Source organism: Sebastes umbrosus, chromosome 18 (assembly GCF_015220745.1).
Source record: "Sebastes umbrosus isolate fSebUmb1 chromosome 18, fSebUmb1.pri, whole genome shotgun sequence".
In the NCBI taxonomy this organism is placed as follows: Eukaryota; Metazoa; Chordata; class Actinopteri; order Perciformes; family Sebastidae; genus Sebastes; species Sebastes umbrosus.
The window spans coordinates 1,782,519-1,798,874 of NC_051286.1; the positions used below are offsets into that span (position 1 = coordinate 1,782,519).

Consider the following 16,356-nt stretch of genomic DNA (forward strand, 5'->3'; position numbering starts at 1 on the left):
GATGATCACTCTAAAGAACATCTTGCAAACAAAGATGAGGGTTTTTGTCTGTGTGCCAGTTTCTAATGTCTTGTTTTGTCTGAGCAACAATCCAAAACTCCAAAAATATCAAATTATTATCACATAAGACAAAAGAAAAACAGCAAATCCACACATTTGAGACGCTTGAACATGGAAATCTTCAATGTTTAATGTAGATTTTTCACAGCTGAGGAGCTGGAATCAGAGAATATTCAGCATTCTTACTTTAAATGATTAATCGGTTGTCAAAACTAATAAAAAGTGCAGTGATTGGACTGATGATTCATCAACGTTCAGGGAGCAGCTTTAGTTAAAAGTGCAAACAATGGCGTCTGATCGATATATAATATTATTACATCATAAATAAATTAAAGTTGATGCATTTCTCCAGAAGAATCAGGATGAAAGTTACAGTATGTTTCAGTCTGACTGCAGCAACATGAGTTCCAGCGTGTTCCAACCAAACACTGTCCAGCCCACTCACACCATCACTCAGCATCTCCTGCCAGCACACAGGAAGTGATGTAATCCTGAGCTGTTAAACCGGGTTGAGCAACAGCAATAAAACAAGGTTATAAATGTGGGTTATTCCTGATAACGATGCTGCGTTCCTGGGACATTAAAGATCATGTGACTTCCTCGCGGAGAAAAGCAGCGAATCAGCAAGCTGCTATTTAAAAGTAGGATGATAACACACACAACCTGTAGACTTCATGTATTTATAACTCTCACAATGACCTCAGATCCGTCAGCAGTCTTTCCATTGTTTGCTCTAGTGGATAAAAGGGATGTTTAATCCTCTTATCAACATGGGAGTGGACAAATATGCTGCTTTAATGCAAATGTATATATATATTTATTATTGGAAATCAATTAACAACACAAATCAATGACAGATATTGATCCAGAAACCCTCACAGGTACTGCATTTAGCATAAAACAATATGCTCACATCATAACATGGCAAACTGCAGCCCAACAGGCAACAACAGCTGTCAGTGTGTCAGTGTGCTGACTTGACTATGACTTGCCCCAAACTGCATGTGATTATCATAAAGTGGGCATGTCTGTAAAGGGGAGACTCGTGGGTACCCATAGAACCCATTTACATTCACTGATCTGGAGGTCAGAGGTCAAGGGACCCCTTTGGAAATGGACATGACAGTTTTTCCTCGCCAACATTTACCCTAAATTTGGAGTGTTATTTATCCTCCTTCATGACAAGCTAGTCTGACATGGTTGGTACCGATGGATTCATCAGGTTTTATAGTTTCATGAGACCAGGATCTTCACTCTAGCTTTAAAACTGAGCGTGCGTGGTATCTCATTTCACTCTGAAATTCATACTTTTTCTTCATTATCACTGAAACAGTAGGTCAGTTATTCTCTGACAGGGTTTATCAGGAAGTAAGGTGGACTGGATGTTGACCTCCTGTCAGTTATCTATTCATCAGTTCAGCTTCCTTCTCAGTAATTTAACATCCTGGTCAAAGAGTCCACGACTGCAGAGCTGTGGCTCAGATACTGTAACTCTAAATATCACACCAGACATGACACATCAGTGTCTGACCTCTGTAACGTCTCAGAGCCTCCAGCTGTCTCCGTCAGCAGCTCTGAGAGCTTCACACAACCTTTAATATCGTTGTTATTCTTGACTTTATACGATTTATTGATCCCAGATCAGTTTGTGTTGAACGTGAAGCAGCGTTGGACCTGTTTCCTGGCACTGAGCTGTTAGACCCTCTTTAAATGGCCTCTTTTTATACCTCACAGTGAGATGCAGTCTGGTGCTTTTCTTTGTTCGCAGGGTTCATTTTACAGCCCTGACAATGAGTTACCAGCAACCTTTGATCTACATTTAGTCACCCTGGAGTCAGCCTGGATCAGGCTGGAGCTGCACAGCGTTCAGGAAGGAATCATCCAGATATGAATGTGCACAAGATGGTTTACCTAAACGTAACCATACCTTTCCCATCATGTAGTCGTCATGTGTAGTTGTCAGGGTTTTGCAGAATGATGCTGCAGGATTGAGTCCTAAAACCCAGAAATGAGTTAGCATTTTAGTACTTCCTGTGTCGACAAGTGTCGTCAAAAAAACGGTTGCTAACAAGCAGCTAAATGAGACGACTAAACGTCATCACGCCGAAAACTAGTCTGCCTTTATCTTAGTGGTGGTGACAGGAAGTCATGCGACCGTGGTGTAGTTTGTTTATTGCCTTTTTACTTCTGCTGATTGCATTCAAAAATCATAAAAGTGGTGTTCATTTGTAGAGATTATCTTGATGAATAAAACGTGTATGTATCATAAACGTTTGTTTGCCACAGAGCTGATTTTTTTGCACAAATGGAACAATCCCATTGGCTGTTAGTGGAGGGAACCAGGGTGATGCTAACTTCTTGGTTGGACTACAAAAATACATCCTCCCTGCAGAACTCTATATATCAACGCTGTTTGGCGATAAGGTTTTGGTATCCGTGACATCACCTGTAGGTTTCTGAAGAGCCGTTGTGAAGGTCAAAGTGGGCGGCTCCGGCCGTCGCCAACGTCCATCCGGATTAATTCAAGAATGGGCAAAGAGGCGGATTGTTGGTGGATCGACCTGGTGCGGCATCCACCTGTCACTTAAAGGGGCCACGCCCTCATTTATGCCTAACTTTAAGTCTTAATATAATTCAAACAGTTGAGTTATATAAAAATCCACCCTTGTACAGTTGTCATGAACGAAGAAATTAGCTCTAGAGACCGAAACCGTATTTTGTACCAGGCTGTAAACGTGTTTATTTCTGCTGTAAAGTTGGAGGTCTTTGGGGATTGACTCACTTTTAGAGCCTCAAGTGGTCGTTAGATGAACTGCAGTTTTTGGCAATTCAGTGTTGGCTTCAATTTCTCAAATTTCTCTCTTATTTTTTTATTTTTTTCTATTAACTTATTTGTTTGTTTAATTTGTATTTGATTTTTATTTTGTATTATTATATTCTTTCTTTTTATTATTATTATTATTATTATTATATATTTTTTTTTCTTTTCTTAAATTTATTTCAATTTTGAATGCTGAAGTTGTTTATATATATATATATAGTCTCAGTATGTTCCTAAAACTGCTGCTCACTGTGGATTTCTATCAAACAAACAGGAATAAATAGAGCATTTGTTGGGGACTATTTTCAGCGGCGGATTAATACACACACAATACTAGTTAGTAGATATATTCACTGTTGGTTTAAAACATGATGAACAGTGTTTGTTGTTGCTGAAACCTGTGACCTTTTAAGCTGCAGGGCTCTGACCTCTACCGCTACGTTTGTTTCTCTAAATACAACATTTCTCAGGGTCACTTCTAGAGTGATGAACAACCGGCTCTCCTCCAGCGACAACAGGACTAATAAAGAGGCGATTGTTCCCAGACGGTGATGGTTTAATATCCCTACAGTAATTGAATTCGAGCTCTGGGTAATATTTTAAGTTCCCAGAGAAAAGTCAGTGCTGTTATTACGTTTTCAGTTTGGCAGGAAGCCACCATGTGGAGGGAGGGAGGGAGAGAGGGAGAGAGAGAGGGAGAGAGAGAGAGAGAGAGAGAGAGAGAGAGAGAGAGAGAGAGAGAGAGAGAGAGAGAGAGAGAGAGAGAGAGAGAGAGAGAGAGAGAGAGAGAGAGAGAGAGAGAGAGAGAGAGATGGAAACTATAAAACACGACTTGGCTCAGAGTCTCGGATCTCATTGGCAGCAGATTCGACTCATTCATATTAACACAGTCAGCATGCTCCCAATACTTTAGACAGTAACGTAACACTATCTAACTCATAAAGTATGTGTCCTGGATTGTATCTCTGGTCATTATATGAATATGAGGACTCCTGGAGCTCTAACTTCCCCTAAAGGATGATGACGTCTGAGCTGGAGCTCGGTGTGCATGTAAACAGTCCAGGGGGGGTTGGTGGCTCGTTTTTCCAGTTTTCTCACACATGCTGGTAGTTTGTGGTCTTTTGTCTGTCCCTCCCTGCTGGTGTTCAAGGAGATAACAAAGTTAATGAAGTACAGATACAGTACTCTGGTTGCATTAACACGCCATATGTTTCCTTTTAACAGGTAGAGTCGTACAGTACAATCACGGGGTCATAAGTGTCCTTACTGTAGGAGGCAGTCCGTGAGCTTCGGCATCCCCTCAATGTCCACACATTGTTCCATTTTATAGGGATGAGTAATATTTTTCGTCCATAGGCCCAGAGAAAACATATTAATGTACAGGGAGGAAAAATAACATGTTTATTTATTTACTTATATTAGGAGAGAAGAGAAGATAAGTATAGAAAAGGAATTGAAGAATAATATATAAATAAATAAATAAAAAAAATTAAATAAAAATGAGAGATAAAATTAGAAATAGAAATTAAAGAATAAAAAAATAGAATAGGAATAATAATAATAATAAACAAAAATAAATCAAAACTAAATAGGGAAGAAAACAAATCAATAATAATAATAATAATAATAAATAAGTAAAATAAAATAAAAATGAGAGATAAAGTTAAAAAAATAGAAATAAAAGAATAAAAATAATAAAATAGGAATAATAATAAAAAAATAAAAAATAAATAGAGAAAACTAAATAGGGAAGAAAATAAATAATTATTAATAATAATAATAATAATAATAATAATAATAATAATAATAATAATAATAATAAATAAATAATATAAAAATGAAAGATAAAAATAGATAATACAAATAAAAGGATAGAATAGGAATTATAATAAACAAAAATAAATAAAAAATAAATAGGGAAGAAATTATTTTTAATAATAATAATAAATAAATAAATAAATAAAAATATAAGTAAATATTTTAACATGGTTTCATCTTCCTGGAGCTTTTCCACTAACTTTTTTTAATTTGATTTAATTTTGTACTCTTGAGTTGAGACAAATTACAAAATCAGCTATTTGACCTGAACAGGTTATTTTCATCCTCGGCTGTGAGTATCGTAGGTCGTCCCCGAGGGAACATCATCATCATCATCATCATCATCATCACCAGCACCACAGTAACACGATGAGCTGCTAGTGAGACTCAATAACTCTGTAATTGGTTTGTTGGCTGCCACAAACCTCCAGAGAGCTCAGCCACATCCAGTACACTGTAGTACACAGGAGAGAGAGTCGATGCAGTTTGACCACCGCTGCTGCTTTTGATTTTTCAATAATTCATATCCAGACTAAAGCGATCACAAACTACAACTACAACTACTACAACTACTACTACTGCTGCTGCTGCTGCTGCTGCTGCTGCAGATGTTACAGATGTTACAGATGTTAATACAACATTTAAAAAACATCTTGCCAATTAAAACATTCTGTAGGCGACACAAACTAATAAAACGTCGTCCCAGCTTTTAAAAACATGTTGAGATTCATTTGAAGTTCAGTTTTGTAAAGACTAATAAACTTTAATCAAAGCGGAGAATATACTCCTTAAAAGCTTAAACGCCTGTTAGAGTTTAAGATCCAATATTTTTTTGCTTGATTGAGAATATTTATATATATTTCTAAAAATACAACACATCAGTCAGAAATAGAAAATAGAAGGTAAAAAGTGTGAAAGACATCCAGAAAGAAGACGACTTTAGTTGACATATTTAGAGTGACATAATTAGAATAACAAATATGAATTAATTAAAAAATAAAGTATAAACAAATCTTATTAAACTGTTTTATAGTTAAGATGTCAGTGCAGAAATAAATGTTTTCCTTTGTTTCATTAGGATTCAGTCATTTTATTTTATTTATTTTATGTTACTGCTTCATTTATGTGGCTTATTTTAAACGTTTGCTTTTGGATTTTATTTATTTATTTTGTATACTTTATTTTTTCCCCTTTTTTTTAGATTGTTTTCATATATGCAATTTACAGTTAGTAATTAAAATAGTTTATAAACCAATTTTTAAGTAATTGAGCTTAGAAACAAACACAATAAATACAAAAGAGAAAACAGCATCAACATTCAAAATTGAAATAATTAAAACAAAAATAGAATAAAATAATAACAAATAATAATAATAATACAAAGAGAAAAAAAGAAATAATAATAATAATAATAATAAATTCAATAATGAAATAAGTTAATAAAAAATATACCTAAAATCCAAATGGATTGAAGACAGAAAGACTCTTGCAGTCATGTGTTTTGTATTTTATATTTTATGTTTTAAGGGGACTTCAGCAAGTTTTAGGAGCACAACTTCTGTAAAAGTCACCTCTTGAGCAACCACCTAGAAGAAACCCTTGTAGGTTCCCAGCTGGAGGAAACACGCCTGTGACTGTTGTGTCATGTTTTCCAGAGTCGTCAGAGCGGTGCAATGGAGGATGGGAAGCCGGTGTGGGCGCCACACCCAGCGGACGGGTTCCAGCTGGGGACGATTGTGGACATCGGCGCCGACAGCCTCACCATCGAACCTCTCAAACAGAAGGGAAAGGTGAGCGACCTCCGAACTGACAGCTGCTCCATCATGTACATTTTTCAGTTTGTTCTGCCAGTTCGGTGTGTTGGCATTAAAATACCCATAAACCTTAGCGGCTGTTGCTGTGGAGAAGACTCATGTGATGTCACTTGAGTCAGCGTTGGTTGAAAATGAGAGTAAGTAGTTAGCTCGCTGCTCATCTCTGCTGCAGGCTAAAAGGCTCCAGGATACATTAGCTACTTCTAGCTTAAAAACACCTGAATCTAGAGTTGCATTGTGGGTAATGTAGGCACCAGGTTCTGACAAGGAAGAAGAATGTGTTGGATAAAAAGAAGACAATATCTCTGGTTCTGCTGCACCGATTCTGATCCTCTTTTTTTTAAACTGTCCATCATGAGTCTGACATTTTCAGAGTTAAGTAGTAAGCAGTAGATAATCCAGTCCATGTATATCCATCCTGTATTTATTGTAGTACTTCTCCACTTAAGACAAGGTTGATATCGTCCTTTTGTTGTTGCTCCGAATCAAATGTTTTATGATCACGATTCATCTCGCAGTTGGTTGGATTGTTTACAACTTCCAGAACACTTGACTTATATATACAGACATCTTATTTATTATTCTTATTGATCGTTGGAAATGCAAATATACCCATAATGCATTGTTTTCAGAGGAGCATTGAAGAGCATTGAAAGTCTCCAGAGTGACAGACAGATTGACTCTATGTGGTCCTTCCTGGATCTCTCAGAGCTTTTAGTTTCCAGTCAAACCTCTTCTGATACGGTTTCTTCACCTCTCGTGTGTTAATGATTATTTAACCCTTAATCTCATGTGGAAGGTCACAAGCTCAGGAAGCCATAAAGCATCATTCACTCAGTGATTCACCTCCAGACCTGCAGCTTTCTAACGTCCTCCAGAACTAAAAATTAATCAGCAGCATCTCAAGTCAAGTGGCTCTTCACAGGAAGACAAACAGGCTTTTCCTTCCCTCCGCCGCTCCAACGTTAATTCACTTTTCTGCTGGTTGAGGTGCCATATCGCCCTCAGCAAAGCTTTTAATGTCACTGAGAGCCCGTCGCCGAGGGAACCCATAAAGCTTGGTGTCCGTCTCGGTAATCTTTTCCCAGAAGGCCTCTCTCTGTGACTGAGTGCTCCCTTTTGGAAAGAGCCTCCTCGCTAATTCTGTGTACCGTCGGCCGATAAAACACAGAACCGTCAGCGTGTGTGTGTCTGTGTGTGTGTGTGTCTGTGTGTGTGACGTCCATCATGTGTGGGACATTTAATTAAAGCTGCAACGATTAATCGCCAGCTATTTTGATAAACTATTTATCGTTTTGAGTCATTTTTTAAGGAAAAAAAAGTCTAAATTCTCTGATTGCAGCTTCTTAAATGTGAATATTTTATGCTTTCTTTACTCCTCTATGACAGTAAACTGAATATCTTTGAGTTATGGATAAAATAAGACATTTGAGGACGTCGTCTTGGGCTTCTGGAAACACTGATCGACATTTTATCGACCAAATAATGAATCGATTAATCAAGAAAATAATAAACCGATTAATCAACAATGAAAATAATAATAAATTGTAGCCCTGCTTTAAAGTTAAATTGTTGTTTATCTGTTGGTTTCGGTCACAAAAGTCCGTTTTCATGCATTGCTGCTGCACCTTTGCTTCTTGGGTAAATTATGTTTTCTTAATTTTTTTTTGTGATCAACATTTTTATTACTTTTCAGGATATGCATTGAAAATTAAAAACAAAAAATACATAACAATAAACATTATTTTAAAATAATAAAATGTAATTGTAATAAATAATAATAATACATTTAAGTAATAAAACATATTCAAAAGAATAATAAAAAAGAATAAATAATAATAATAATAAATAAATAAATAATAATACATTTAAGTAATAAAACATATTCAAAATGATAATACAAAATAATAAAATATTAAAAATAATAATAAAAAAAGAAACAAAAACAAAGCAAAAGAACAAAACAGAAATAATGTTCTTAAATCTTTTTTAAATCTCATGTTATTAATCAAAACATTTAAAAGTTGACCATTCACTATAATGTACTGCAGCTTGAGGAGCAGCAGTTTAACAGCAGTTTTACAGCAATGATAACTTATAATGTGTTAAAGAAATAAATCTGATATCAAATGCTCATTTTCTGTCTTTCAACACATTTCATGTTGCTGTATGAACCTTAAAGCTTTGACTCAAGTCTCATCAAGTTCAGGTTTGTTTTATGTTATTAACTCTCCAGTCGTCTGTCATCTAACATTAAGATCAGTTCGTCATGGCAACGCTGAAATTCAAGTTGATTCTTGTAGATTTTCATGCCTGAAGATGTGATTCTGCACCTCGGATCAGAGCTGATAAAACGTGACTGCTGGAGACTTTAGTTGGTCACATGATCAGATTCCTTTGACTCAAACCAACAATGACCCGACCTTTAACCGGCAGCATTTTATAGGTAGAGTTTGTTGCCGGTGTTGCAGCGTTACCACTTCTTAAAGGAACATCAGATCACATGTAAAGGAAGATGAAACAGTATGTTCCCGGTATGTTGCTCTGGTCGCTCCTCCTCAGGTCCTTAGGTTCTCAGAGACGGTTTCCGGGCTGCAGCCGAGGCCTCTAACAGTCAGAACAATGTCCAGTCTGTCCTGCTGCAGCCAGTTTGTGCCAGTGTGTGACGATGCGTTCACTCGCTGGCAGACGTCCTGCGATGGACGACGTCAGGAGAGAAGGACACAGAGCATGATAGCCTGTCTGTCATACTGTCAGTCACAAAGGACGCCTCTCTCTTCGTCCTGTCGGCTGTCAGCTCAGTTATTATCACACTGGATACTTTAGGTAATCTGTAATTTAGACGCTAGTATAGAAGGAACTGTATTATGAACAGATACTTGAGGCCAAACACTGATTATTATGAATAATTAAACAAGTCTGATTGCAGGTTTTCCTCTCCGCTAAATTAAAGAAGTCGTAACTTGTCATAACTAACATAAAGGAGATGGGGATGATTTTGCTCCGTGGTTTGTTGGCAGATAGCAGTATTAATGCTGTATGCTTGGTCGGCTAATAGCATTGTATGATAGTTGTATTGTGACAGTCAACACGTGTTCTTCATTCAATCTGGAGATGTGGAGTCAGAGAGAAGTTAGCCATCAAGTCATCATCTCTGCTGCAGGATACATTAGCCGCCACTAGCATAACACACCTGAATCTAGAGTTGCATTGTGGGTAATGTAGGCGCCAGGTTGTGACGAGGAAGTCCGTCATGAGTCCGACAGTTTTAATGCTAAATCATTGGAGGAGGTTTGAAGGAGGAAATGTAAATATACCCATCATGCAGTGTTTTCAGAGGAGCATTGAACAGCATTAAAAGCCACTAAAAAGTCTCCAGTGCTTCCTCCAGTTGGGTTGGATCAAGGTTGGATCATCTTCAAACAACTGCACCAAACCGTACCAGAGTTCGTTGTTAAACCTTGTTGAGGAGTTGGTCTCGGTCCGGGTTGTTCTGGTTCGTGTTAACACACCTGCCCAAACGAACTGCACCAATACAAGGAGGTAAACGCTTGAGGGTTTATAGGAGAGTAGCGTGATGGAACAATAGTCGGCGGAGTGACTTTCTGCAGTCTTGTCGTCTCTGCAGAAACGCTGCACAGATGGATAAACTGTTTTTTCATTAAGCCACGTAACTCCACCTAAAACTACAAATTGCTGCAGAGTAGTTGTACGCCACCAACTCGTACTGAAATAAACTAAAACTAATGGCTGCTTTTGAAGAGGAAAACTAAAACCTTGATGTATGCTCTGGAAAATGGTCCGAAATTCAGTTTATAAAGACAAATCTAGTAAACTAGTAAACCTGCGTAATAACACCGTGTACTGTATGTAAAGGATTTGAAATCTGTCCAAGAGCTCCTGTACAAAATATAGTCAATGAATGCCATTAACTAGACCAATGATGGCGGTGCATACTGTATATAACAGTGAGATGGGGGTCAAACGTGGTACAATCTGTCACCGTCTCTCTCGTCCTCAGCGGTGATGAAAGGGTGAACAGTTTTCCTCTCAGATTATTGGCCTTGTGTCACCTCCCCTCCACCACCACCTCCTCCTCCTCTATTTTCTCCTCCCGCGGCGGCGCAGCGTTGTGGAATCCAGTCCAGTTTGGGCTGAGAATGTGGAACATGCCACTACTGGAAAGAATGAATCGACTGTACGTCACCTCGGCGTGCAGCCTCGGCGTGCCGGAGGCCTGCAGCGCCTCTTTAAACAGGCCAGATAGATTAAACGGCCCGGCCCTGCAGAGGAGAGCCTGGCAGAGATCGGCTCTTTCTCCAAAACACTGAGGTCACATGTGTCCACATAAACCCTCCTGTATTAGTTCAACATGGGCGCCTTGAGCTGCAGGAATCTGAAATGTGTCGACAGCGAATGCATCACAGCTTTAGGAGTAAAAGTAAAGAGAGCAACTTCAAGCTTCTAAAAACATCAGAAGTGTTTTATTTGTGCTCTTCTCTTCTGTCAGATCATTATGAAATCTTTCTGATTCTATCTAGTGAGTTTATCAGACTGTTAATAATGCAGCGTTTGTCTGTGGAGGTGTTGACGGCTCTCTGGCTCCGATCCTGTTACCGCCAAATAATTCATCAGACTTCACCTGACAGTTTTATAACTCTGGATAAATATAATATATATTTATTGTGATAATCTGAAAACTGAAAGAAACGAAGATTAAAAACCTTCCTGTGATGTTTCAGAATTAATTCATGACAACTTTTTTACATAATAACTGACGGCAGGAAATTGCTGAGAAAGAGGAGTATGCAGTTTCAGCAAAACTTAAACTTGTGTTGAATAAAAAAAGGCATTCAAATATTTTAAATTATTTTATTATTATCAAATCGGCGTCATTTCATGGCTTTTGTTCCTCAAAAAATAATAACAAAGCCTCATGCATTAATGTGTCCTTTGTTGATACAGTTTTATTTAATCAAAATGTATGTTTATACTCTTTTATCAAATGTTTATATCCATTTTTATTTATTTAACCTTTTTTTCTTTAGCCAGGGAAGACCCATTGAGACCGTCGTATAATCACAAAATAATAAAATAAATAAAAAACTTCAACCATCAATAGTCATATCAGTAAAAAAAACAAACAACAATAAAATAATTTAAAAAATAAATAAAAAACTTTAGCCATCAATAGTCATATCATTAAAAAAAAAATAAAAAAAAATAAAACACTTTAGCCATCAATAGAAATATAATTTAAAAAAATAAAAAAAATAAATGCAAAATAAATATAAAACTTCAACCATCAATATTCATATCATTAAAAAACAATAACATAAAATAAATAAAATAAAAAATGTCAACCATTAATAGTCATATCATACATACGATGTTTTAAAATAACAAAACAATACAAACACTATCGATAATCAATTGTAACATATCAGTACTACCACATTCAAACTAGAAGACGTTATGGTGTCACTATTTAAATCATTCACAGACCTCAACATCAAATTAATTAAACAAACACTTTGATTTGTCCAAAGAAACGAGACTAATCAATAAATAAAATTCATGGGTAATTCATGGACTTTATTCCTTAGATGACAGAATATTGAACACTTGTTTTGGATGTCTTGTGATATATATTTTTTACTTTATGATTCATAATTTACTTAATTAAATTTAAATTAATTTGATTAATTTGTTTCTTTTGTTCCTTTTTTTTCAGACATTTCTGGCTGCTGTAAACCAAGTCTTCCCTGCAGAGGAGGATGTCAACAAACATGTGGAGGACAACTGTAAGTTTCTACTTTTTACCTCATTTCTGTTACCTGCTGAGTGGAGATCATAGACTGTATATAAAGACAACATGACAGCTCTCCAAAAGTGAAGCCTAAACATCTGCATCGCCCCCTGGTGGCTGGCTGCAGCATAGCTCATAAATCCCCTCCATAAATGTTAATATTGTGTGTGATGCCTTTATTATTCCAGTAACTTTAATGTCCTCTCTGTGTCTCTCAGGTTCTTTGATGTACTTGAATGAAGCCACTCTGCTCAACAACGTCCGTGTGAGATACAGCAAAGATAAGATTTATGTGAGTACGAACACGACGAGCTGATTGTTTCTACTTCCTACACAAATACCTTCAGTGTCTCGCACTAAAAGATAATGGATCTTATGTCTCATCATCTTTACATCAAGGAGAGAAAGAAGCAGCAGTTTCTGTTAAAAATAGATAGAATGGAAAGGAAGATTATTTGTCAGAGGTTCAGAGACATTTCCATAAATATATAATAAATGTTCCTGCAGTGAACAGGAAGCAGAACTTCAGGGTTTCTCCGTTCCTTGACCCCATATCCCAATATTCTAAAAAATATCTTTATTTTCTAAAAATATCTTAATTTTCTAAAAATATCCAAATTTCCTAATTTTTTTTTAATAAAATAAATTTTCTAAAAAAAATCCTATTTTTCTAAAAACATATCCTAATTTCCTACAAATGTCCTGTCTTTCTGAAGATGTCTCCACTTTACTAAAAATGTCCTTGTTTTCCAAAATGTTCTAACTTTCTAAAAACATTCTCATGGTCTGAAACTCAAATTGGTCGTCATTAAGACAGAATATAACACACACAAACTCACTTAAACACACACTTTAATACTTTACTCACAAACTTCATTGATGTGATCTGATCTTTATACATCCATGGATCTGATCTGATGTGATCTGATCTGATCTGATCTGATCTGATCTGATGTGATCTGATCTGATCTGATCTGATCTGATCTGATGTGATCTAATCTGATGTGATCTGATCTGATCTGATCTGATCTGATCTGATCTGATCTGATCTGATGTGATGTGATGTGATTCATGTGGTGTTGTCTGTGAATCAGACCGGGTGCGCACTGACATCTAGTGGCTGAAAGAGGGAACTGACTCTGCTGAATTAAAGTCTAGATGAAGACTTCTCCAACTTTCTCATGTCAAGAGCTGTTGGTTTTGTCTCCTGAAGAAGTTGTTCCCAAATGATTTTTGCTCCTGTTCTTCTTCTTCTTCTTGTCCTCATCCAGACGTTTGTAGCCAACATCCTGATCGCAGTGAACCCGTACTATGACATCCCAAAGCTTTACTCTCCGGAGACCATCAGCAAGTACCGGGGGCGGTCGCTGGGCACGCTGCCGCCGCACGTCTACGCCATCGGTGAGTCTACCGTACAAGTACTTCTGTTTCTCTGCTGAGTAAATATATATATATATATATATATATATATATATAAAGTTGTTCCTGTGTGGGAGGATCCGTGTTTATTGTGATTAATGTTAACAGGTCAGATAGCACTACAAGCTTGTTTATTAGTTTTTATTTTGTCAGGTTGCTGAACTCTCTTTGCTGTTAAACAGTAAATCCAGTGAGTCACAGACGAGTGACCGCCTGAGAGGATATATTATAGAATAGTAATCATCATTATCAACACTTTACATTTATGTGTTTACTTGAGGTCGTACTTTTTGCTGATCATGTCAATTGCTCCAATAAAATAAAGATTTTCCTTCTTATTTTCTTTTTCTATTGTCTGTTGGTCGTAGTTTGACCATTTCTATTTTTAATAAGTCTTTTTAAGACCTTAATGTATTCCTCAGAGTCCCCTCAAGGAGGTCTACGGGGATTCTTGCACATGTAATAAAACAACAGATATAAAGTAAGACAACAGCGACACATAAGTAAATAAGTAAATTAACAAATAAGCAAACAAGCACACTCTTGCAAAGTACACAATGGCTTCTTTAGCAAACTTAGTTAGACTCTTTACCTCTTTAATATTTTTAGTATTTAATATTTTTTCAGTGCTCTTATTGTGAGGACAAAACATTATGTAATGGTGCTCGTTAACTTGCTCTCCTGTCAAACATAAAGTAGACGTGAATATCTCTTTTTTGAAATCTAAATTTGTTTTGTGCAAATTAAAATATATTCAAAAAACCTTATCAGTCTCACTCTGCCAAACCCGAGGACACATATCCTTGAATCTAAACTTAAAGGAGTCTGGAGATGTTCCATATTTTTCTTGTACTCCTCAAATCCCATGAAAGAACCAAAACCAACAGTTAATTTATCCTGCTAACAGGCGTTGTCCTCTGAGCAGAATCAGTTCATTAATAACTTCCTGTTGTAGTTTCTGATCCGTCCAGCAGGCGGCAGTCAGCGCTCAGATTTCCCACAGTCCTCTGAACACCACAGTGGTTTCTATCTTTATATTTCAGACAGAAACAAACATGTTTTTAATGTGTGTTTGGTTGTCGGGGTCAGGTTAGTGTGTTTGGTTGTCGGGGTCAGGTTAGTGTGGTTGAGGAGGAGGGAAGTGTAAATCTAACGTGTTCTTGTGTCTGTGTTTGTCGGCCAGCTGATAAGGCGTACCGGGACATGAAGGTCCTGAAGATGAGCCAGTCCATCATCGTCTCGGGGGAGTCTGGCGCCGGCAAGACCGAAAACACCAAGTTCGTTCTCAGGTGAGGAAGACGCTGCGTCTTTATATAACAATATATATATAACAACAACCGTCATGTGATTATAGCTGGAAATGTCCTGGTGAAATCTGATGAGTTAAGTTACACAAACAAACCAAAGGGTCGCTTCATTTTTACTTCACTTTAATCGTCTTTACTTAATTTTACTTGTCTTTTCTTTGCTTTACTTCAGTTTACTTTTCTTTACTTTACTTCAATTTACACATGTATCTTTATAAACAATCTATGAGCCACAGTAACACCGTGATCATGAGAGGAAACCTGCTGAAACTCTTCTTGTTCTCCGTTTTTCTCCTGACAGATACTTGACGTCGTCGTATGGAACCGGTCAGGACATCGACGAGAGGATAGTGGAAGGTGAGCCTCGCTTCATATCCGTTATTTATTTAATAGTTTCTTCTGTTTGAGTTTGTGACTCTTAGTTTCCCCTCCTCTCTCGCCCTGCAGCGAACCCGTTGCTGGAAGCTTTCGGAAACGCGAAAACTGTCCGGAACAACAACAGCAGCCGCTTCGGAAAGTTTGTGGAAATCCACTTCAATGAGAAGGTGCTTTACGCTTTACGCTGCGCTATCAGAGAACTCCTCTGTTTGTCTCCTGAGCGCTCTCCAGATGACTGTTCCTCAAACAATGAAAAGCTATGAATTAAATATGATGCCTAATAGCTGTGGTTATTTAGCATAAACTGTTTACATTTATCTTCTTAATGAATATCTCTGCATTCATGAATAAACACAATATTCCCCCGTATCGTCTCGGATGCTTAGGCAGCAAAAAACGAACCGTAATGAGGCCTCAGTTTCTGCAGTATTTATCTTTTTTACTCTTTTGTCTCTGTTGCTGCTGCAGACGTGCATATATGCTATAAATCAGCATATATTCTTCACATTATGACGTGTTATTTTCTCTTGTATTGACCTTAAACTTTCCAGATTTCCTACTTTATTAACTTTCCTCCATGTAAACCAATATACAAGGATAGGATATGAGGTCAACGTGGTTTTGGTATTTAGGATATTAAAATGTGTTTCCCGTGTGCTCAGAACGCCGTCGTGGGCGGCTTCGTGTCGCACTACCTGCTGGAGAAGTCGAGGATCTGCAGACAAAGCAAAGAGGAGAGAAACTACCACATCTTCTACCGACTGTGTGCCGGAGCGCCCGAGGACATCAGGCAGAAGTTCCACCTCGGCTCCCCGGACACCTTCAGGGTACGGACGCATCACACTTCCTCTTTAAAGAGATAGCTGGGATGTTGTACTTCTCCGTAGTCAGTGTGTTACCTACAGGAGATGGAGTTTGGAGCAAGCATGC

General features: G+C 37.4%; 1 protein-coding gene across 2 annotated transcripts in view; it reads left to right on the plus strand.

Moving 5' to 3' along the window:
- Positions 1 to 16,356, plus strand: part of myo6a (myosin VIa) — a 135,665-nt gene that overhangs the window by 21,068 nt on the left and 98,241 nt on the right. For both annotated transcript variants that reach the window (XM_037750205.1, XM_037750206.1), the window contains exons 2-9: positions 6,355 to 6,489; positions 12,248 to 12,317; positions 12,541 to 12,614; positions 13,594 to 13,723; positions 14,925 to 15,030; positions 15,350 to 15,405; positions 15,496 to 15,593; positions 16,089 to 16,253. In XM_037750205.1, coding sequence (XP_037606133.1) covers positions 6,373 to 6,489; positions 12,248 to 12,317; positions 12,541 to 12,614; positions 13,594 to 13,723; positions 14,925 to 15,030; positions 15,350 to 15,405; positions 15,496 to 15,593; positions 16,089 to 16,253 — 816 coding nt within the window. In that variant the 5' untranslated portion in view covers positions 6,355 to 6,372. The remainder of the gene's footprint in view (positions 1 to 6,354; positions 6,490 to 12,247; positions 12,318 to 12,540; positions 12,615 to 13,593; positions 13,724 to 14,924; positions 15,031 to 15,349; positions 15,406 to 15,495; positions 15,594 to 16,088; positions 16,254 to 16,356) is intronic.